Source organism: Bubalus bubalis, chromosome 7, assembly GCF_019923935.1.
Source record: "Bubalus bubalis isolate 160015118507 breed Murrah chromosome 7, NDDB_SH_1, whole genome shotgun sequence".
Lineage (NCBI taxonomy): Eukaryota > Metazoa > Chordata > Mammalia > Artiodactyla > Bovidae > Bubalus > Bubalus bubalis.
Genome location: NC_059163.1, coordinates 97,460,224 through 97,485,468, shown reverse-complemented (window position 1 = coordinate 97,485,468; position 25,245 = coordinate 97,460,224). Strand labels below are relative to the sequence as shown.

Genomic DNA, 25,245 nt, shown 5'->3' with positions numbered 1-25,245 from the left:
TGTCGAGTCCTTAGGCCTAAAGTCTGCAGCAGTTTACTCTCCACATAGCACAGGAGGAGAGCTTCTGCAGGACCAGGGACCTGCCTTTTAAGCCACAGCTCAGGGCCCAAGTATCAGTTAACATCAATATTCATGATAAGGTTATGGGGAGAAGTGGTTCTCATATACAGTCCTCTTTCACAGTTTGTGTCTCCTCTAATACACAAGAATATAAAATTTGGGTGTAATTTTGTCCCTATAAGTTTTTTGTAAGTATTCCTCAAACTCGTTCGCCTTGTGTTCACCTTTGCAGAGAGGATTTCGTTTCCGTTATGTGTGTGAAGGCCCCTCCCATGGAGGGCTCCCCGGTGCGTCTAGTGAAAAGAACAAGAAGTCCTACCCTCAGGTCAAAGTAAGTTTGTGATGTGATGTCTTTCCATGTGAATTCTGGAAGATTTGGTGTCCTCAGAGCAAAAGAAAGGAATGCTTTAAATAACTACCATTTGTCTCTGCTTATAAGCTGAAGTGGTCACATGATTATTTATAATATTTATGTAGAAATGTGTCTCGTAGCAATAGAAGTGACAGATTCTAAAACTTGATATTTCCATTTAGTACAAATTATCTCAACATTAACAAAACTTTTATTATTTCTTAAAAATTATCTTAAACATTTGTTTAGTTGTATACTTCCTAAGACTTGAAAAATGCTTTGTGAGAGCGCTCAATTTCAGCTCTTTATAGAGATCTAGCAAAAAAACAAGACTCAGATGACTGTGTGGATTATATAGTAGAATACCTCAGATCATGAATTCTGATCCAGACTCTGCTACCAGCTGTGTGCCTTTGACTGAGATCCAACACTTCTAAACCTCAGTACCTGGATGTGCAAAATGCAGACTTGTTAAGGGTCTGTGCTTTGTAGTTGTCTAAAGATTGAATGAGAAAATCTATCTTAGTGGTCCAAAAGGGCCTCTGCTGGAGCAACTATTTGTCTGCATGTGATGGTCCTTGGAACATACTGCTTCATGACATGCTGTGGTGGGCTTAGCTGAACTTTTTCTACTTCTTCAGGTTCTTTTTCTTTCTTTGTATTTAATTGAGAATATCTTCCACTGACGTAGCTTGAGTTTTTTATTTTTGTAATGGGATGTCATGTTTCATAGACTGATTGCTAACAGTTTTGTAGGTAAACCAGTCAAATATTGCAGTTTCATCATTTATAAACATTTTCATTTGTACAAGACAGACCCTTAGTAAAATTGTGATATCAAAGAAATTGGTCTTTGGTTTTGCCAGCCTTACATTTTGTTCCCTCGTCTCCTCGTAGCCCGCTTCTAGGCCCAGGCCTTTCTAATTTCTTACCTCTGGTCCAAAACAAAAACCCTTGATTCTTTACCTCTTGAGTAATATTGTAGTATTAGTCCTATCCATTGTGTTTGCATTTTAAGTCTCCTATCTGAGCTCTTCTGTGGAATGAAAGATGTGTTTCCTGTTCAGGATTATTAGTCAGGATAAATATGGGTTTAGCCACAGATTTATGGTCTCTGGTCCTTTAGAATCTGAATGAGGAAATAACAACAGCAATTAAACAAAGGGATTAGCATTTATTAAGCACCAAAGATTTGCAAAGTGCTTTACATACATTTCCTCCTTGGAAGGAATGTTATGACCGAACTAGACAGCATATTAAAAAGTAGACATTACTTTGTCAACAAAGGTCCATCTAGTCAAGGCTATGGTTTTTCCAGTAGTCATATATGGATGTGAGAGTTGGACTATAAAGAAAGCTGAGCACAGAAGAATTGATGCTTTTGAACTGTGGTGTTGGAGAAGACTCTTTAGAGTCCCTTGGACTGCAAGGAGATCCAACCAGTCCATCCTAAATGAGATCAGTCCTGGGTGTTCTTTGGAAGGACTGATGCTGAGGCTGAAACTCCAATACTTTGGCCACCTGATGCGAAGAGCTGACTCATTTGAAAAGACCCTGATGCTGGGAAAGATTGAGGGCAGGAGGAGAAGGGGACGACAGAGGATGAGATGGTTGGATGACATCACCAACTCAATGGACATGAGTTTGAGTGAACTCTGGGAGTTGGTGATGGACAGGGAGGCCTGGAGTGCTGCAGTTCATGGGGTCACAAAGAACCGGACATGACTGAATAACTGAACTGAACTGAAACTTACATACATTATCTTTTCTATTCTCGTAACAGCCCTGGTAGGTAAAAAGTCTTAATAACCTGTGAGGAAACCGAGGCTCTTAAAAGGGAGCCTTGCTGTCCTCACAGGACTGGTGGCTTGTCATCCTACAGCAGACTCTTGCTCATTGAACTGTCATGTGGAACATATGCATTTGGGAGACTGGGGGCAGGGACCTAGGGAATAGGACATGGGAGGATGGTAGTAAGATAAGACACAGAATTATAACTCTGGGCAATAAGAGAGAGGAGCTCAGGAATAATAGGTACTCAGATATCAGGGAGTCACATCCAATACATGTTTTTAACACGTGTCTGTGTGTCCTGTATATAAATACTGTATGTGTTCATATGTGTGGTACATATTATGGGCATTGACACTGATTATAATTGTAATTACTGAAGAATTAGCATTAAGAGTAAAACTGGGAGTTTTTTTCTGGACTGTCTCTGTAGAAACAAATATAAATTACAATATTGTCAAGTGTTGACTTGTATCACTCTAGTCTTTTGTAACTAAGTAACAGTTCTTGATACTAAAAGATACATAGTAGTAACTTTGTTATAGATTTGTTACCCAATGGAAAAACTTTATATATACTATTATGCTCAGTCTTCATACATCCCTCTCATGTAGTGGTTGATGCCTCACATTTACAAAATAGTCTAGAAATAAAACAACATAGTGGATATTCGATGTTCTTCTCAAATCATAGTTTATGTATCAAGGAGTTTAATACTTACTGGGAAATCTAGATATGTAAACAGCTAATTCTAAGGAAGTCAAAATATAAATGTGTATGATTAGTCATTATTGACCTTCAGCTGCAGCTTCACTATTTCACCCAATTGTTTTTTATTCACTAATTCAACATATATTTATTAAGCATTTAATCCAATTGTAAGAAAACATAGAGCAGTTCAGAGAGTCAGTTACAAACTATCATTGTTTTCTTAGCCTGTCATCATTCACTGAAAGTTTGTTAATAGTTAAAGGAAGTAATTTTATTTATCATAAAAGCTCTTAATCAGAAGAGCTGATATGGGGAGAAGAGAGAGTCAATCATGAGGTAGTTTTTCAAGAGCTCTTCTTCCAATATCACTTTTAATAATCTTTTTTACAAAAGATAGTTAAGGGTGAACTTTTGGTTTACAAAGGGATATAAATCCCTCTTACATGTAAAATGTAGGCGAAGGAAGGAATTGCCCTCAATGTGTGTCTTTATCAGGAAGATCGTCACAATCATCCGTGTCTGCAGCAGTTCACTAAGCACCCGCTCCATGTGAGGCTGCAAGAGTTGTGTGACAGATAGAGCTCGATCAGGGTTTCTCACACTCATCACTACTAATGTTTTGGGTGAGAAGACTTCCTGCTTTGGGAGATTTTCCAGTTCATTGGAGGGTATTCAGCAGCATCCCTGACTTATACCCACTAGATGCCAATAGCAGCGCTATAGTTGTGACAACCAAACAATGTCTCCAGACGTTGCCGTATGTCCTGGGGGGCAGAATCACCCTGCTTGAGCATCACTGATCTAGATGCAAAGTCTAATCAACCTTAACCCTTCTTCTTTGCATACTTTTCTGCTATATAAGACAGTAACTCATAGGTTATATAGAATTGCCTAAGTCTATTATTCTGCACATATATATACTTTTCCTGATTATTAGATGTTTATTTTCAAGATGATGATCATGGTGACTCTATAATTTCTTCTAGAATGTCTGAGTTAGTGTGCCTGGATATTAAGGAGAAAGATAGAAAAGAGAAGAAAAAACATATCCTAAGCATTCCATATCCTGTGATAACTGCATACCCAACAGTTAACATAGGAGTTCTGTTGGTCTCCGTTATAAACTGTTACAGAAGAGAAAGTGAAAGTGGAGATGGTTTCAGTCAAGGTTGTAAACCTGTGCAGCCGCTGTGCGAGAGCAATGAGAACATCTGTGCAGTGTCCGCAGCCTCCCTTCCCGTAGAGGGAGGTGTAATGGACAGTGTCCCCACAGTCTTCCCCAAATCCCATTTCTGCAGAAACTTCAGAGGGAGAGCATTTACATTTGCAGGAAGGAAATGATATTTCTTAAATTTACATATGATACATGTTTATTAAAGTATATTTGTTCAGGCTTAAGAGTGGAATGTTCTAGGCTCTGCCTTTTCCTCCTCTACAGCTTCTTACCTTCCTCTCTCTCCTCCAGCCTCATTCTTTCTCTTCTCATCATGCCTCTGGGAGAGCATACCACATCCTGGAGAGGCCCCTGGAACACAAGCATCCTGGTTCAGCATGCACTCAGTCTCACACAGGAGCAGTGAAGTGCTGACGGCCAGCCCGAAAGCTGTGGGGACTGGCTGTGGTTTGGCGGCTGCAGACCCCTAGCTGTGGTTTATAGAACTTGTAAACATATAACCTGCTTGGGTTTGTCTCTTGCTGATTGTCCAAACTTGATACCTAAAGTTAAACCATTTTAAAACCAACTCTAAGAGTCTACTCCAGTTCTCTGTTTGCTACTGGAATTTTGTCCCATGCTTAAAACCCCAATTCCAATAAGCTGCGTGTAGGCTAGGCTTAGACACACTCTTACTATGTTGAGATTATTTCTAGGATTAGGGCTATTGAGCCATCTGGTGTTCTACATGTTTCTTTCATGTCAGAGGATGCCATTTAGCTTTCAAGAGTTTTGCTATGTAACCCTTCACATTCTTTTTAAAACATTGTTTTAATTATAAAAAATTCCATGTGTATAGAACATTAAAAAATTGATGTAAAGGACACCATATACCACTACCTGATTTAATAGCGACAGTCATCCCTCAGTATCCTGGAGGATTGTTTCTAGGATCCCCACAGATGCCATAATTCGTGGATGCTCAAGTCCCTTTTATAAAATGCAGCAGTGTTTGCATATAACCTATGCACATCCTTCTGTATGCTCTAAACCATCTCCAGATTATTTTAATGCCTCAACAATGTAAATACTATATAAATAGTTACCAGTGTGCAGCAAATTTATTTTACTTTTTGGAACTTTCTGGAATTTAAAACATATTTTTTCCATCTGCAGTTGGTTGAATAACGAATGTGGAACCTGAGGATACAGAGGGCCAACTGTATTAACGTTTTACCATATTTGCTTCTGATCTCTTTCTAAAATAAAACATAGTTATTGCTGAAGCCCCACCCATTGATCACTTTTCCCTGTTCTTCATAGGTAAATCACTGCTCTGAACTTTCCATCTCTGATAGAATTTTTTTTCTGGCTTTAACTCAAATTTTCTATTATACCTGGTGGCTTTTTTTTTTTTTTTTTTTTTTTTTCAGGACAAATAAGTGTTAAGATGGGGATCCATTGAAGATTAGTGTTCACTTTAATTCTATTAGAGGCTTCCTTGGTGGTTTAGATGGTTAAGAATCTGCCTGCAATGTGGTAGACCCGGGTTCCATCCTTGGGGGGGAAGATCTGCTAGAGAAGGTAATGGCAACCCACTACAGTATTCTTGCCTGGAGAATTCCATGGACAGAGGAGCCTGGTGGGCTACAGTTCTTGGGGTTACAAAGGTTTGGACACGACTGAGTGACTAACACTTTCACTTTCACTTTGATTCTATTGATTTCTTCTTTATTATTCAGATAAAATTTATCCATTGACAATGTGGAATTTATTCTGACTCCTACAGGAAGAAAATAGTAATAATATTCAGAGAAAATCTAGGGAAAATATGCAGACTAACTTGCATAAATATGCAAAAATAAAGATACAGAAATATGTATCTTGCCCCCTTTAAAGGAAAGCTTTCCTGTTGTTAAACATTTAATAATCTATTTTATAGTCCTACCAAGTTCTCCTCTAAAGTTTCCTCAGTTCTGATTTCATCATGGAGCTCCAAATGGGAGAGGCTGGCAGAAAAGCACAAGTGCCTTCCTTGAGGCCAAGCCTGTCACTGCCTGTTTTTGACTCAGCAAGGAGTGCCAGGGAAGGCTCATTTCCCTCTTTCCCGAAAGTTATTCATGAGATTTTTTTTTTTTATTAACCAAAGTACCTTCCTCTTCACAGAGGTGGAAAGTTGCCAAGAGGAACAGCCCCACAGGGCTTCAGAAACCCTCACTGATTCTCTTCCAGAGTGGCCAGAGAGCCCCCATCCTCAGCCGATGTGACATCCTCCAGCTTGGCCCACTCCAACCAGAAAGCTGTCAGCGACCTTGGTTCTAAAATACGAGTAGCTGACCAGTCGGTATTCTTATTTTCTCTTTAGTTATAAATATCAAATGCAGTGGACTACAACTTGAAACGCAGCTGATGTAAGTGTAACTATTTTTAATCAAATGTTTTCTGAAAGCTGGTTCTCACATATGTTTTCTTTCCGGAGTGTTTCAGATTAAACAGAAGGCAAGTAATGAAATGTTTAGATCAACAACAGACAATGTTTATTGTCTCCCTGACCCCCACGATTTTTTTTTTTTCTTCTTAAGTCTCCACTCTTGGTGCCTCTCACTTTAAAATCCTAAATGTTAAGTTTCTGTCAAGGTCAGATGAAGACTGGCTGATCTCTTGTGGCATTTAGGGATATCACATATCCTTGTGTAATCTCCCTTTCCTTTGTATGGACTTGTCTGGTTTAGGAGGTTTGCCATTGTAAGTGTCTCTTTATAGTGCTGGTTTTGAATAATTTAATCTGACTCAGTCACTAAAAACAACAGGGACGAGGATCACCAATAGTCAATTAGGTTTGCACATAAAACCTCCTTCATAGCATTTATTAAAATTTCCATCAGTATCCCTAAGCTGTTCACTACTTGCAGAAAAATAACCGCATCTGCTAGACCAAGAGCCCTGTGCTCTGTATATTGAAGAAAAGCACTTTGTAACCTGGATCCCTTTTACTGGTTTCAGAAGGATTTGGAACTTCTTAATTCATATGCAGAAATTTATTGGGTTGGCCAAAAAGGTTCATTTGGGTTTTTAAACCCCAAGTGAACCTTTTTGGCAAACCCAATATGTGTGTGTATATATATTTTATATGTATATATATATATACACACACACATATTTCTGGGGAGATAAATATAACTTTCCATCAGATTTTCAAGTGGAAGGATTCAAACACAGTTAAGAACCAGTGCTGCAGAGTACGTATCACTTTAGCTTTCTGACAGCAGCTGATTTTAAAAATTGCTAACAAAAAGATATATAGGCTGTCTTTTTAAATTTTTTTTTATTTTTGTACTTTTTAAAAAGTACATTTTTGTATTTTTACCTGTTCTTAGTGAGTAGAAACAATTAAGTCTGCTCAACACAAGGCCCAGGAAAGCCTTCCTTCACTTTGGGTATCAGGTGGAGAAGCAAGGAGACATAGCAGCAATAGCCCTAAAAGGGAGTAGGCTTCACTGCTTTTTCTTTCTTGCTCTTCCACAGGGATGCTGATTAAGCATGACGTTAACCATTAGTGGCTGAAGCCAAAAGAGAGAAAACAGTTCATTTAACAAATATTTATTGAGCACTCTGTGTCAGGTCCTGTCTTGGCAAGCAGACAAAACTCCTTCCATGTGTAACCATAACCTAGACTTCTAGATATTTTTCTTTCAAAAATTTTTCATTGGGCCTCCAGAACAAAATATTACCTTGTAGAATGTTTTTAAAAACAGCCCTCTAAATTTATGGTATGTAGTCACAGTGTACATTATGAACTAGAGAAAGCTACTCATGAGAAGAAACTTCTAGAACAAATGATAGCTGTGAAACGTAACTATTAGGAGTACAGTAAAAATGTAACTATTAACCTAATAGGCTTATTGAATTTACAGACAGTGTGAACCTTAAGCTTTGTTTTGGTCCATCATGCCTTGGTGACCTTCCTTAGTTGACTATTCCTAGTTTTCTCTCATCCACTTTTCCTTAAATACATTATTGTTCCTGGGACCATTATTTAATCAGAAGCAAATCTCGGATGGTTTCTTCCCACCCCAGGGGTTGAAGATTAGATAGCCTTTTCTCGTTTCATTTAAGAATTCAGGTCTCATCAGGTCACGTACTGGTAATTCTTCCTGATAAGGTAAGAACATACAGTATGGCCCCCAGAGGTGTAACACCTCCTCCTCCACAGACAAGCCGATTTTCAACTTGTCAGCAGATCTGGAGCTGAGGCTGCGAACTACCCTGCAGTCACAGCCTTCTCTCCCCACCCGCCAGGTGGATTTCAGACCAGAGTCCTCTAGTCTCCATCTCTCGCTGAGCTCTCATGTGGGTGGACTGCAGACTTTCACAGATAATGCCTCTCACCCTTAGGTCCCCATCCACCCAGAAGAACGATTGTAAGGATGGCTTGCTGTGCTTATTTACATGATCTCATTTAGTCATCACAGCCCACTGCAGTAGGTTCTATGATCCTTATTTGATAAATGAGGAAACCAAAGTCCACAGAAGTTAAAAAGCTTACCCTGGTCTGAGGCATGGAGCCCAAGATTTCTGTTCAGGTAGTGTGATTTAATAGTCCACACCATCATAGGAATACTATTAATTATAGGGGTTCTTTAAATCTATGGTTCTCGACCATGGATGTGCATCAGAATCACCCAAGAATATTTTACTGCAGAGATGTCAGGGGCCCACTCCACTCATGCTAAATCACTGTGGGTCCATTAGTATGGTAATTTTGTGATAATTTCTGAGGACTCATGTCATATAATGATGAGATAAAACAACAGGTGGATGAATAGGTAAACATGGTGTAACCATGGAATAGAATACTGTTTAAAAAATTATGAGGATTGCACAACATAGAAATACTTGAGACCTACTGTTAAGGAAAAAATCAGAATTCTAAATTAGAAATATCACTGAAGTGATTTAACTCAGTGAATGAGTTAAGATTAGAGATGGGAGAAAGAATTACCAAATTTAAAAATAGAACTGAAATAATTTCCTGAACTATAGCACAGAGAGAAGGAAAACTTGAAAGAAAGAGTGAGATACAGATTACAAAAGAAAGATTAAAGCTGTCTAATTGAAGTCCTGAAAGGAGATAATAAAGTTGCACATTTCTGGTTCTATACCTAGAGGTTCTCATCTAGGGTAAAGTTCAGGTGGCCTATGGACCATAATTTTAGGTGTTTTTCAAGAATTGGCCCTGAAGTCAGTCAGTTCATAGCTGAAAAGATGTTGATTCCTAGTTTTGCCATCTACTGACAATGTTATTGGTATTTAATTTGGCCAAGTCTCAGTTTCTTCATTTGTAAAGTTGAGATAAGTAATACCTGCTTCATAGGATATACGTATAAATTGAGTTGTTCAGTGTATGGCACAGAGTAAACACTTAAAAGTGATCATTTGCGTCTATTTTTTGTATTCCAAAATACATTAATTTGAGTATTGAACGACAGTTTTGTTGATTGGTTTATGGAACCATGGAGCTACACAAAAGCTTCACCAGTCCACTAATTTATTTTCAGCACAACTTCACTAATTAATGTTGCTTCCACTCTATTTATGCCATGTCCTCCTTTCTAAAGTTACAAAGGTGGGAGATTGAAAACAGATGCTATGTCAAAAGCTTACTTTTAGATGTTACACATGATTTCTTATGAAAATATTGATTGGTAGCAAGAGGCCAGAAAGGCATTTATCAAATTCTTTTTAGGTTCTTTAACTGTGTCCTCTTAGGCATTATGCATCTGATAATTTGCACAAGTATTGTTTTAGCTTCCTAGAGCTGCCATAACAAATTACCACAAATTAGGTGGTTTAAAGCAATAGACATTTACTCTCTCACAGTTTTGGAAGCTACAAGTCGAAAATCAAGTTGTCAGCAAGGCCATGCTCCCTCTGAAGGCTCTATGGAAGAAGCCTTCCTTGCCTCTTTGTAGCTTCTGGTGGTTGCTGGCAATCCTTGACATTCTTTGGCTTGTAGCTGTATCACTCCAGTTTCTGCCTCTGTCTTCCCCAGACTTCCCCTTTGTCTTTCTGTGTCTGAATCTCCTTTTCTCCCATAAAGACAACAGTCATTGTGTTTAGGGCCCACCGTAATCCAGTCTGATCTCATCTTAATTATGTCTGCGAAGACCCCATTTCCAAATAAGACCACATTCTGAGGTTCTGGGTAGACTTGAATTTAGGGAGGATAATATTCAACCCATTACAAGTATCTTATGGCATTAAACTTATAAAGCAATGGTTCTGAAAGTCTGGGATAATGACCATTTTAGGCCCAATATGCACTGGGAAAGATATTTACATGTATCCATGGTATCTCTTACGTGCATGGCTTCAGTTGTGTCTGCCTCTTTGCAACCCTATGGACTATGTAAGCATATCAGGTTCCTCTGTCCATGGGATTCTCCAGGCAAGAATGCTGGAGTGGGTTTCCATCCCCTTCTTCAGGGGATCTTCCCAACCCGGGGATCAAACCTACATCTCTTAATCTCCCACATATACAACTAGTACCACCTGGGATCATTATTATTAAAAAATCTTTCAAGTTGGAAAGTTTTCCAGTATTTTGAATATTTTCTAACAGAATAATTCCTGTGATCTCTCTCCATTGAGTAAATGGTGGGCCTTAAATACAGTTGTGCCCTAGTAAATGCTTAACAATTGACTGTCCAGGAAAAAAAAAAAGGAAATCAAAACAAAACCCTGATTTGTAGTATTTGTTAATTTTCTTGATGTAAATACTTATACTATGATCACTTTCAAGCTATCAACATAAAGTCAACTGGTTTGCAAATTTTCTGAAAATTTAACAGTTCCTGTGAGTTGGTCAAGCCAATTCTAGCATACCACTGCAAGATTTCATAAGCAAAGCAGATATGAGATCACATCCTGGATATTAACCTAATGAGCAGTAGTCATATCGAGAGAAGATAATAAATCGCTTCATGTAAGGTTCTTTATTCATGTGTTAGTTACATAATACCTAGGGACTTTGCAGAATCTGAGTAAACCCATTGAGTTGCTATATGACATCTGTCATATGGTAGTTAAATAGAGCTGTGGTTTAGTGAGCAAAATAACATACTTGAAAGCAAAAGCTAGATTTTACTTGAGATTATATGATTTACAGATAGCGTGACCTCCAACAAGTCACATAATCTCGTCAGACTTTATTTTCCTCATTTATAAAATGAAAATAAAAAATACCTACTTTGCATAAATATGAATTGTATTAGGGTTAAGTAATTGTCATAATAGCATCTAGCACAGTCGTGGCACATCTATAGCATTAAATGTTCATTTGGGACATTTTATGTTTTTAAGACTAAATATGATAGCGCCATGAAGGGAGGAGATTTTTTTTTTTTTCCCGTTGTGTTTACTGCTGTATGTTCAGCACCTGGAATAATACGTAGTATATAGTAGGTAGCCAGTAATTATCTGTATAGGACATGAATCGTCAATGTGCAGGAGATGCTGGAATTATCTTTCCCAGACTATCACTAATACTATCATAATTTCTCTAAAGAAGAGACAAATAGTCTATATAACTATTATATAGACATAATAGTCATAGGTTGTTATTGAAAATACAGTCTTCAACCAGCCTTCACAGCTCGCCTCCGCCTGCTGTTCCATCTTGTTCTTCCTGTCTCACCAGCCTCCTTTTCCTTTTCCTCCCCCATTCACCTGACTTTGGAATCCCGTGTCCCATGTCCCAGTCAGTGAGTTGGAACGCTATAACTTAGACCCTGGGCATGACACCAGACTTCGAGGTTGAAATGGAGCTTTGTCTGCCTCAGTCTCTCTATTGGAATCTTTCTATGGCCATGAGAGAAAAATCAACTAAACTAAGCAGCAAATGGTAACTTATTTGTTTAAAAAGTTGGAAAGTCCAAAGGAAAAGCTAGCTAGCTTCAAAGCCCACTGGATTCAGAGCTGACACTGTCATTTGGCTTCTCTCTGCTCCTCAGCTCTGACTTCTGTTTTTCAGATTTCCATCTTCAGCTCTGCAAGGTGGCCACAGCAGCAGTCTCAGGCTCACCTTGTTAGGGCACCGGCTCCTGCAGCAGAGTCTGCTTTCCTGGAAGCTGAAACAGGTTTCAGGGGTCCCAGATCAAAGGTTTCCAGGCCCTCATGGTCTGCCTTGTTTCATAGCCCATCCCTGGAGGTCACACCTGGGACAGAGTGTGTGAGGCAAGGTGATTGTGTTAATAACCATTCGCAGCCTCCACACTCTGGATCTGGCAGCGGGGTTAGCTGCACCTCAGACATGTAGACGAAGGTGGGAGGTGGATCCCCAAGCACAACATATGAGGACTGGTAAACTCCAAAGGGGGAACCAAAATAACAAATAGCAATCATTTCTCCCCGCCGTGAGCAATCTAAGACATCTAAACCCACTTTGTTCCAGAAATTGTGTGATCGCGTGTACTCCCTCACTAGAGAATGTCTAGTCTGTGTGCCATTCCTGTTTTATTTTTTAAGTAAGAAGTTTTTTATTTATTTAAAAGTGTCACATAGAAATTAATAGAAAATCAAATAATACAAAGATACATACAGTGAAAAGTAAGCTTCCCTTCTTTCTATGATTCCTCTCCCCTCCAGAGAGAAGCACTGCTTTGAATTTCTTTGGGTAAGCTTCCAAAAATATTCCATGCATACACAAATCTATGTGTACATATGTTTATGTGTGTAAGCACCATGTGTATCCAAGTACATGTAAACTATACAGCATATTCATCTATCTATACACACTCTTATATTCTGTTAATCTATAAAATACTCTGCCTCTTGCTTTTCTCACTTAATGAGCTTCGTAGGACATTCCTCAGCAGCTTATAGATATCTAGGGAAGTGATATAGTAAAATGATTAGTAGCAGACTCTAGAGCATGATACCTTGGGTTCAAATCCAACTCTGCCCATTATTAGTTGTTTAATCTTGGACAACTTGGTTAACCTCTCTACATCTGTAAAAAGGGAAGGTTAAGAGTCCTTACCTCCCAGGGTTGTTGGAAAGATTAAAATGAGTTAGTACATGTAAAGAGCAGTGCCCAATGCATGGTAAGTGCTCTGTGAATGTCAGCTTTGGGAACCTACCTTATTCTTGGTAAGGCATTTCATTCATCATACACTGCTTCTCACGCTGCTTTTGTACATGTACCATCTTTTGTAGTCTCTGAATCTGTCTGCTTTCCTTTCTCCTGGTAAAGACAAGCTCAAAAAGCCTACCTGCTCTGATAATCCTACTTGATTCTGATTTTTCCCTGACTCCAGGGTCTTTATATTTTTTAAATGTATTTTGTTATTAACTTGACTTTTAATAGCCATGAAGTTTTTTCTATGAGTGTTCTTTATGAATTGTGGGATATTTTGTCCTGAATTTAATTTTATCTCTTTGGAATATCATTTCAGCTCCTTGTCATGTAATTTATTTCTTATGTAGTTTTCTGACACATTTATCAGCAATCACTCTTTCAGAAATCTGCCTGAGTTGACCTCTGAGTGTTCCTCCTTAATCAGCCCGTGAAATCTTTGAATGCATCTACCACTGTTCATCATATTCATTTAGTTACTTGCTTACATGCCTGTCTCCCCACCTCTAGACCTTATTTCTTGAGGACAGGCACCACGTCTTATTTCTTCATGATATTCTTCTATTGGGAGATGTACAACAAATATTTACTGAACTAAACTGAGTTCTCTTTCATTCTTTGGGTAGTCAATTGTTGCTCACTAATTAGAAACTTAACTAGAAATAGAAACTTAAATAGAAAGTAAGCTTGTTTAGTTAAAACTTGACCAAGAAGGGTTTCTTTCTCCACTTCCTCCATCTTATCCCTTTATGTAGTGTAGATATGCTGATGACTCCAGATTCTTTTATCTGGCCTAGACTTCTACTCTGAAATCTAGGCTCCAGGCTTAGATGCTTGATTGACATCATTTGGATATCTGGTAGTTAACAAACTGAATTCTGAATCTTCCCTACCAATCTAGTCCTCCTAATCTCTCTCCTTTCTCAGGAAATGGCAGCTCTATCCTTCCAGTTGCTCAGGTCAGAAACCTTGGAGTTATCCTGAGCTACTCTAACCCATCAGTTCATCCCATTGGCTGTGCCTTCAAAACTTACCTAGAATCTAATCACTTGTCACCACTGTAGCCAACCTGTACGAGCTACCATCCTTAACGTCTTTTTCCAGTGGTTTTAGCTTCCATGGATGATTCTGTGGTGAATCAATTGTTATCAGTAGTTGATGATTACAAATTTGTGTATTTATATCACTTTTTTTTTCGTTTTTGTTATAGAAATTTTGTCAACTGAAATTCTCTTTAAAAAGAAATTCTGTTTAAAAAAAACAAAAACAATCTCTGTTCTTCACATTCCTTTAAAAACTTTACTTAGTTTCTCTAGGTACTCATGGATTTTTTGTTTGTTTGTTTTTCAGTGTATTATAAGCCACTCCAGTCATTATTTATTTTGACGTTAAAATTGTCTGACTCTTAGCCAGTAGGAGTCTTTCATGCTAGCTTCTATATCCTTTTGACATGTCCCCGCTCCATTTTGAATATTTCCTTATTTATGAAGTAATATGATACTCTCAGTTCATCCTATACTTTTCCTACCCCAGTCCTGTAATCAGCCATCTCTCCAAGAAGCCCTGGTTCCTTTTATTGGAGAAATTTCTTCCAGTCTGTTTCATTAGGCAGAGCTCGAACACTGTGTTTTTGTTTGTTTGTTTTTAATCTTGAATTCATACTGATACCTTTTAATTCCAGTCTGACATCCCTTCTTCCTCTGTTCCATGTTTGTATTGTGTTTCTCCAATAATGAAGACCTTAGTTGCCAGTGATACCAGCATACCCACGCAGTTTGCTCAGTCATTTGATACATACAGAATAGCTTCAGAATCGCTATACCAATATCAGTACTAGCTGTGAACTTACTAAATATACAGTTGTTGTTGTTGTTTTTTACAGTTCTTCTGACCTTTAAATATATTCAAGAGAGGGTAGTCAAGAGTAATATGTTCAGAAATTATTAGGATAATTTTTTCCTTCTATGTAGCTACAGTGCCATTAGAAATATAGTCAAATTTTTTGTTTTTGTTCAGTTTCAGAGATTTCCCATCTTACTGATTTAATTTTATTTTTTCAATATCAACATTTATCAGTCTCATATGAGATGAACCAGACCCTTTAGAAGTCATTATAACGTCATTGTTTTATTGCTTTTTAAAATAGTAACAAAGAAAAGGGATCAGTCAGAGCCTTGATTTAAATTGTACTCTGGATTGTTAGTTCAGAAACCTGAATGCATCTAAGCCTAGGACATTCCATCTGTAGATTTTACAGCCGCCTTGACCTTCCCTCATATTCATGGAGCACATGTCCTGTGCCAGGCACGGCGCTGAGCTCTGTGGCCACATGCTCGAATGTGGTCATCTCTGCCCCCAGCCCCATGTGAACAGGCAGGGGACGGTTCACACAGGCACGCAAGATGATGACACGAGTGTTACTCAGGATTCGCTGGAGGAGCGCCGCCTCAAAGGGTGTTCCGCAGTATGTGTGCGTGTGTGTGTGTAGGGCTGGGGGGCCGCCTCAAAGGGTGTTCCGCAGTGTGTGTGCGTGTGTGTGTGTAGGGCTGGGGGGCCTCCTCAAAGGATGTTCCACAGTGTGTGTGCGTGTGTGTGTGTGTAGGGCTAGGGGGCCTCCTCAAAGGATGTTCTGCGTGTGTGTGTAGGTAGGTAGGTGTGTAGGGCTAGGGGACCTCTTCAAAGGATGTTCTGCAGTGTGTGTGTGTGTGTGTGTGTGTCTGTATCTGTATCTGTGTTTGTGTGTGTCTGTGTGTGTGTGTGTAGGTAGGTAGGTGTGTAGGGCTAGGGGGAAGTGCACCTTTACTTTGAAATCACCTCCTGGCTAGGTAGTCTCAACTTCTGTTTTTTGACGGAATGCTCATGGCATTTGAAAGATGATGCATTTTCAAACTAGAGACCAGAGAGCTAGGTATCCATTTCAGGCACCTTAGTAAGAGCAAATCACACCAGATATATCTCACTGTTTTCTTTGGCAGGGTTTCTGGGATGGTGTAATACTGAGATGTTGGAGATCTCTGGTTTGGTACTTAGGGGTTAACAGTATTTCTCATGTTGGTGATGTCAACCTGGGGGGATATTTCTAGCCTCAGGGATCTTTCTGCAGCTACTTCAGTGTATTTTATCATTGTCTTCAGTGGATGTTTTATCAAGTTTGCGGTGACATGGAGTGATAGATAACAAATAATTTAAGTTCAAATTCAATTTGAAAAGCTGAGGCAAAGAGCTACATTCTTTTTTAATATAAAATTTATTACTTTTGAGTTTTAAAATTCAGAAATATATTTCAGCATCCATATCTCCATCAAAACAAAGGCCTAACTTTCTTTTTGTTGTCATGTCTCTTTTTTAAAAAAATCATTTTTAATTGAAGGGTAATTGCTTTACAATATTGTGTTGGTTTCTGCCATACATCAACATGAACATCAATAGGAATACATATGTCCCCTCCCTCTTGGCCCACCCACCCCATCCCACCCCTCCAGGTTGTCACAGAGCACCAGTTTGAGCTCCCTGAGTCATACAGCAAATTCCCACTGGCTATCTGTTTTACATGTGGTTTATATGTTTCCATGTTACTCTCTCCATTCATCCCACCCTCTCCTATGGCTAACTTCTTAGGCAATGCTATTTTAAAAAGCTGAATGCCTCCAGAAAACAAATTACTACAAGTACAGGGTGGGAGGGATATGCATGCAAAGAAATCTAGAAGTTTTAGTTAATAATGGACTCAACATGAACCAACAGTGTGATGTGACAGCCAAACAAGTTTGCACATCGGGCTCCCTTAATAGAAGGGTAGTATTTAAGACCAGACAGTGGTCTCACTCTTGCACCAGGAAAACTGTGTACCCTGCTTTGTACCACCATTGTAGAGAAATAAAAACCAACTTGAATGTGTTCAGAGCAGAATGGTGACTGAACCTAAACCTTCCTCAAAGTGAGGTAGTCACAGCCTGGCAAATTTGGTTGTCTTCAAACATTTGGACAGCTGTCATAGGAGAGAAGACAACCAAATTTGCCAGGTAGTGACTACCTCACTTTGAGGAAGGTTTAGGTTCAGTCACCATTCTGCTCTGAACCCATTCAAGTTGGTTTTTATTTCTCTACAATGGTGGTGCGAAGCAGGGTACACAGTTTTCCTGGTGCAAGAGTGAGACCACTGTCTGGTCTTAAATACCACCCTTCTATTAAGGGAGCCCGATGTGCAAACTTGTTTGGCTGTCACATCACGCTGTTGGTTCGTGTTGAGTCCATTATTAACTAAAACTTCTAGATTTCTTTTAGACGGCTGTCATAGGAGAGAGGAGAAGGCAATGGCACCCCACTCCAGTACTCTTGCCTGGAAAATCCCATGGACTGAGGAGCCTGGTGGGCTGCAGTCCATGGGGTCGCTAAGAGTCCGACACGACTGAGCGCCTTCACTTTCACTTTTCACTTTCATGCATTGGAGGAGGAAATGGCAACCCACTCCAGTGTTCTTGCCTGGAGAATCCCAGGGACGGCGGGGCCTGGTGGGCTGCCGTCTATGGGGTCGCACAGAGTTGGACACCACTGAAGCGACTTAGCAGTAGCAGCAGCAGCATAGGAGAGAAGGATGAGATATGTCCTGTCTGTCCCAAGAAGATGTGATTAAAAAGCACTGGGTGGAGCCCTGGGAGAGAAAGGGTTCGGTTGTTACTGAGAGTCAGAGCTGCCTGAGGGTGGAATGTATAGCCTCAGGATGAAGTTCATTATCATTGGACTGGTTCAAAAATAAGCTAAAATACTACAGGGCAAGGAAGTACTTTATGTTAAGATGCTTAATGAGAAGTAGATCCCTTTTTTATACCTTTCAAAAGAGTTTTTACTTAATAAATTGTACTTCATAATAAGGGAAAAATCAAGATTTGATTATAGGGAAGTTATAATTTTCTGGCAAATCTCTAAAAGTAATAGAAATTAATTGCTTGGAGAACATTTTATCTAAGTATAAAAGTACATGATTTATTTCATATACTTTGTGTTTTAGTCCGCATAGGCTGAACGATATGAAGTTATCACGTGGGAGGGTTTTTAGCAGGTTTAAAGTACTACCATTTTTCCAGATTGCTGGCTGATGTTATCCTCAACCATGTTAGAAATTTTGGTGTTTCTCCCTTCCTTCATTTGCTTACATCATAGTATGTAGATGGTACAATATGTTGGTTAACCTCAGTCTGACACTTATATCGTGTTTTCTCTTTTGCCCCATCAGTGTCTGGGATGTAAATTAACCAATAAAGTGACAACAAGAAATCAGAGAAAATTTCCCATTTCTACTCGTAATTCTCCTAATTTTGTAGGGGTTTTCCACAGGAAATCACAGAAGAATAGCTGAAATGCTTTATCTTATGTACTTTTCTTCTGAAGGAGCAGTTAATTGTCTTCTTTGCAGAGTGGTCTAAATTCTCGTACCAGGCAGCTGTGTTTACTATAGTACAAATTAAATTCTTTGCTAAATGATGTCTCTAAGTACTTTCGATCATTAAGAGCCAAATTATTTAGTTACTTCTCTACCCAGTGGATTTCAGTGAAGGCGATATGATGGGTTTTCTAAGCAAGAAAAATATAACATGAGGATATTTATATGCCTTTAAACAGAAATAAATCAGTGATATTTAATTCCAAGTAAATTTGAATATTACAGAGTCAGAGGATACTCCATTATCTCAAATTAGGTTTGTATCAAAGACAGTGTGCTGAGAGACTTTCAGTTCAGTCAGTTCAGTCGCTCAGTCGTGTCCGACTCTTTGCGACCCCATGAATCGCAGCACGCCAGGCCTCCCTGTCCATCACCAACTCCTGGAGTTCACCCTGACTCATTTCCATCGAGTCAGTGATGCCATCCAGCCATCTCATCCTCTGTTGTCCCTTTCTCCTCCTGCCCCCAGTCCCTCCCAGCATCAGAGTCTTTTCCAATGAGTCAACTCTTTGCATGAGAGACTTTAGGCTATTTTAAAAGACTGTTTAAAACTTGTATTAATAATTTTTGTCTTCAAAGAATAAATCCCCCAATTAAAATCTTTATTTTGCACATACTTCAGCCATACCTTACATGTTATCTAATCCTCCTAGTTATTTTTATGTAGTTTGTAAGAATTAAAAAAAAAGTCTTTTGTAGATTAAAATTTTTCATTCTGTCTTTGTTTGGCTTGTATATTTCTCTCCCACCCCCTACTTGTGTAATCAAAGCATTTTTGACCTATCTTCAGGAAAGTCAGTCCTTTATTATCAAGATTTAACTACCCAGGGCAGTGCCCTCCTTGGATTTACTGAAACTAAATGCTTTGATTACTCAATTTCAGTTTTGATGAGAAAAGTTGAAATCTTTGCCTAACATAAAGGTTTTTCTTTGTCTCTAAATTTTGATTTTCCATGCTATCAGAGGCCCCATTACAACAGGTAATTTGAGTGTTGATTGTATGTTTTCTCAGTTTGTAATTGTGTTAAATGTATCTAAAATGTTCACAGTTTTACAAATTAAGCTTACCATTAGGGTCCTTCCAACTCAGAAATTCTGTGGTTTTAAGCTTTTATTTTTTTGAAATATGTTTGAAATATTTCAGTTAGAAAATGTGATCTTTGCTTGTTGTCCTGTGTGTCCTCTCCTATATATATATGAGTAGGAATCATAGAATTTTAGAGCTGGAAGATGTATTCAATGTTATCTTGTGATTCTACACATGAAGAGTTCAGAAGCCCAAAGAGGCTAGGGGACTAACACAGGGTCACAGCAGGAACTGGCAGCTGGAACCCTGGCCACTTACTGGAGCACTAAAAATTAACTCACATGTTTTTAATCTGAAAATGTTCAGACTTCTGGAGAATCTTCTTCTACAAATTTAAGAATTTGAGGTATTCTTTTACAAATTTAAGAATGTTGACGCGTTTATATTAAGCACAATTTACTATTAAATTCTATAAACAGTACTGTCATGCCTGTTGTTTTCTCCAAACCTGGAATCACACTTGAAAATAAATTACAACTTGGGGTAGGTTAAAGCGTCTGGATTTTACACTCCTGGGGTATTTTTCAGTGACTTAGAAGCATAAACTGATGCTGCCAAGTTAGGCCCGTTTTCAAGTGGAAGGATTGCTGATGGGGAAAGTTCCCCTCGTGCAGCTGCCCTGGCAGTCGAGCTGAGATGATGAATATGAGATCAGCTCTCCAGATTACTGGGACCTATGGCCAAGACAGCACTTCCCCTCCTCCCGGCCTTATGTCTGATTTACCTGGAACCAGCCCCTGATGGTTATCTTCTGCCCATCCTGCCGCCTTGGCCAAACCCCAGCACCATTGTTGAATTGTATGGCAGGGTTAAATCCTCACTGAGAATTGAATGTATAAAAATTAAAGATGTTTTTGGGCTTCCCGTGTAGGGCAGTAGTAAAGAATCTGCCTGCCAGTGCAGGAGACACAAAAGACGTGGGTTTGATCCCTGAGTCAGGAACATCCCTTGGAGAAGGGAATGGCTACCCACTTCAGTATTCTTGGCTGTCCATGGGAAGTCCCATGGTCCCATGGACAGAGGAACCTGGCAGCCTATGGCCCATAGCATGCATGTATGTATATATATAGAGAGAGAGAGCATATAACCTGTATATGGAAGTTAGTTTTCTCAGTGGAGTACAAGTACTCCAAAAAATAATCCTCTTAGAAATAAAAATAATTCCAGGGTTAGGTCTTCCTAATTGTGGTTTCAAGCCAAGAAGTCAGAAGAATTTCCAAGTTAATTGACTCCATGCACTCACTTTTTGCTAGGGATTTTTAGAAACTTCTCAGGGTAATTCCTCACAGTTGTAGTAGAGAGATGAACTGTGTCGTGTGACTATAACCCTTCAACAGATCTTAAGGCAGTATGGCCTGGTGGGCTCTGCTATCAGCCTCCTTATCTCATATGGCCTGGGAGGTGTCAACCACTTGGCATTCCCTCTTCTTCAGAGTAGCCTGGAGCCAGTGATGTGTTCAGTCATGAATTCTTTGAGCAAATACTGATTAGTTTCATCCTGGGGGTTGGGGAAATAGAAGAACTTGACAATGCCTTGATCCTAAAAAACCAGTCAGTTTAATGGAGGACCTAAGATATGGCCTTAAATATCTGAAATATGATAATATTGTTTTATTCACCATTATAGAACCAGCAGTTATAGCTGCCATGTAGGAATTGCTGAATAAAGCAGTATTTTTCAGATGAAAGAGTGAATGACCTCATAGCCTTAAGGTTGAAGAGCCGGCTAGTTGGAGTAGGCAGAGAAGACTTCAAGGCAGAGATTACATTTGGGGCAGGATCCTGAGGGAAAGGTAGAAATTTGAAAACATGAATCTAACTAGGGAAAACAGCAGAGGCAGAAAAATGAGTGGCAAAGGCTCAAAAAGAGCCATCTCTGAAGTTGGAAGGGAAGGGTGAATAATTCTGCTGGAATGAAGAGTACACAAAAGAGAAAGGAGAATGAGGCTAGAGGTAAAGACTGGACCAAACTGTGCAAGGCTCAGGAATTTAAACCACATTTTGTAGAAAATGGGGAAATTGTATAAGTTTTAATATAGAAATGATTTACTATAATGAACATTGTGCTTTAGGAATATAAATCTGGTAGAAGTCTGCTGAGGGGTTGCAAGGGAAAGGCACAGTGACACCATGTGGGAAGAACTGCAGTGATTCCTCATGAGTTAAACTCTGATTCAGGCTGAGATAGATAAACAAGAGCAATGAGGATAGAGGGAAGGGGCAGAAACCAGAGATTTTTGAGGGAACCACCTGGCTGAATCAGTTAATTCAGTAACTTATTAAATCTAGAAGACAACAGATGATAGGAGAATTTTGGTGTGGTTGCTTAGAAGGTGGTGGTTTCACTTAATAGGAGGTGGAGTAGGTTTCAGAAGGAAGGCCATTCATGGGTCTTCAGTTGCAGTCAAATTGATTATAAGTTATGGACAGGAAGATGCCCTGCAAGCAGCTGGAAATGTTATAGGTGTTGAAAAAGGAAGGGCACATGAGATTTAAATTGAGGAGTCATCTGCATGGAGTAGATAACTAAATCTAGGAGACTAACATAACCATGTGAAGAGAGTGATTATGGTAAAGACTAGAGATGGACAAGGGCAGATAACAAATCTCCTTTTGAGGAGGAAGAATGCTTGAGCAGAAGTGTCTAATGCAGTGAGAAGGGAACATTTTGAGGAGGGAAGGTAACCCTTCAGAGAAGTTAAGTGGGATGAAGAACAAGAAATGGCTGATGAGTTTGGAAACATGGAGTAAATCATAACCTTTAGGTACTTATTTATTTGAGGCATAGAAGGATTAATTAAATTGCAAAGGTAATACTACTATGCGAAAGACCTGGGTTCAGTCCCTGGGTTGGGAAGATCCTCTGGAGAAGGAAACGGCAACCCACTCTAGTACTCTTGCCTGGAAAATCCCATGGACAGAGGAGCCTGGTAGGCTACATGGGGTCACAAAGAGTCAGACACAACTGAGCGACTTCACTGTCACTCTTCAAAGGTACTGCAGATTAAGTTAGAGTTTCAGCATTGGTGATTAGAGCTTTTCTTGCATACTTGATAAGAAAAAAGAATGGCACTCAAGCAGGGAAAAGTACTTTTTAAGAACATTTCTTGTTGAATTATGGAGAAGATCAAATGAAAGAATGGTTCTGTATTTCTTGCTGTAGGGCCTGGCCCATAGATTTCAATAAATGCTGGCCTGTACAGTTGTCATTATCATTATCAGGAAATGCATTGTTCAGAATTAAGGGAGAAGAAGGTATATGGTTTGTGGACTAAGAGTAAGGGTTATTTGGAGAGGGAAGAAGAAGCGTGATTTAAGGAGATCTTGAGTAAGTATGGTGTTAAGTGCAAAAGCAGAAAAGGGAACAGACCTACATTTCTCTGAATTGGGAGCACATATGGAAAGCAATAGGGACATTTTGCTCCTGGGTGACAGACAGTGAGAAGAGAGGTTGGAGAGCCTGCCATGCAATGCTCTCCACCTTCTCGTTAAATTCAGAGGAAGTCTCCACTGCAGATGTCTGCTTATGGCATGAAAGGACAAAATCAGAGTCAGTATCATATGCTCTGCATCTGCTGTGAATCAGGTGCTGCATTAGATGCTGTAAACTGCTTCCTTTAATCCTTGTGAAAAGTCAGACATTAGGGATTTGTATTCATGTTTTACAGATGAGAAAACACGCCAAAGGTCAAGTAACGTACCAAGGATGGCATAGCTAGGAGAGGGAGGAGCCAGGATTCAGAGCCCTGTCCTTTGGACTCCGGAGCCTGTGCTCTTCATTGAAAGGGAGCCCACTGGTTTGCTGTCTCGTAGATGCAGACCTGCACAGCTTTACGATAAGGTTCTGTAGGCTGGTTATTCCTGTCAGTCACCACAGTGAATATCAAAGAAAGACCCTTCTTATTTGGTGAGTGCATGACTGTGAAACTGGGGTGAACCAGAAATGTGAATCTGGATCCCTGAGTGCCCTAGTACTGCGCGGAATAGTGCTTGAGTTTAGACTCCTTGGTACACCAGGAGAAGTCTTACAGGCGCCAGCAGTTAGGGTAGGAGGAGGGGTGTCCAGGAGGGTGTGTTGGACTGTAAGAGGAGTGCTGCTACATTGATTTTCCAACAAGAGGATCAAAGGGTTACCTTCCCTTCTCTTTCCCACAGCTGCCCCTCCCTGCCCCCCAGCAATCAGAGTCCTATGACCACACTGCAGGCCCAGAGCCCACACCGCAACACCCTTCTATCTACTTAGGCTGGTGTTCTGTCCTGATGTAAATAGTCACATTCTCATTTAAATAGCCTAATGAGAGGGTGCACCAGGATCTAGCCAATTTTTGGGGAAGAGATAGAATATAGTTTCCCAATTTCCATCTGTCACCTAACACAACTCTTGTTTTAATATCTTGCCTTCCATAGATAACATTTTAGGCCTCTTATTTAATCATGCATTCACTAAAGAATTATTTATTGAATGCCCACAATATAATAAACGTTACTGCAGGCACTGGGGATGTGGCATGAAAGAAACCATTGTCCCCACTCTTACACGGCCTCTGTTCTAATGGGGAAGTTAGGCAGTAGTCACGTAAGATGTGTAGTATACTAAATGGTAATTAGTACAGGGAGAAATGTAAAGCAGGGGAAGCAGCAAGGAATTCAGGAATGGGAGTGATAGAAGTTTAGATAAGGGTAGGGTGAGCCATGGAAGCTCGCCAGAAAATGGCATTTCTGCAGATCCTGAAAAGTAAGAGAGCGTGCAAGTATACAGGGAAGGAGTGTTCTAGGCAGAGGAGACAGCGAGTGCAGAAGCTCTCAGGTGGAAGCTGAGCTGGCAGCAGGTTATGTGACTGCCCAGAAGTAGTAACGAACAAGAGCAAAGAGAAAGTGGCTTCACATGGCCCAAGGGCTGTACACTGTTGTAAAGACTTGGGCTTTTCAGATGGAAAGCCTTTAGAGGGTCTGGGTCTTTTTTTTTTTTTTAACTTCTTGCCATGGAAAAATTTAATCATATATACACAAAATACCGTAATGAGTCCCATTGACGACTCATTCAGCTTCAACAGTTTTCACTTTTGGAGAACTTTGAGCAGAGGTGTGTCAGGATTTGGCATGACCTGACTTGAACAGGATGGGGAAGCGGGGGAGGCACAAGAAACATAGGAGCAAAAACTTAGGAAACTAATCATAGTGGGCTCGTACTCCATGAAACCAGGGAACAGTGACGGAGACAGTAGGTAGTGGTTAGTTTGGGGATATCTTTTAAAGATCTGACTAGATACCATGTATTTTATGCTTTGTTCAAAAAAAGAACTTGACAATGTACGTAGTGCAGCAACAAGGGTAAGGAGATGTAGAAAAGAAATGATACCAAAAGACTACTATTTTAAATTTTATTTCCTGTTTAAGAATAAACCAAATTTATAAGCCAAGCCAGGTTCCCCAAAAAACTGGCCTATAAATGAAAACACATTTGAGACACAGTTCATCCATAAATTACAAACTTTCTATTCTTCCCATATTATTT

General features: G+C 39.6%; 1 protein-coding gene across 8 annotated transcripts in view; it reads left to right on the top strand.

Moving 5' to 3' along the window:
• Positions 1-25,245, top strand: part of NFKB1 (nuclear factor kappa B subunit 1) — a 121,707-nt gene that overhangs the window by 37,600 nt on the left and 58,862 nt on the right. For 6 of the 8 annotated variants that reach the window (XM_025290374.3, XM_025290373.3, XM_025290372.3 and 3 more), the window contains one exon: positions 293-391. In XM_025290374.3, the coding sequence (XP_025146159.3) occupies positions 293-391 (99 nt within the window). Of the gene's footprint in view, positions 1-292; positions 392-6,432; positions 6,479-10,625; positions 12,742-25,245 lie in introns of those variants that run through there. The other 2 variants (XM_025290379.3, XM_044946168.2) reach the window with 2 other exon arrangements.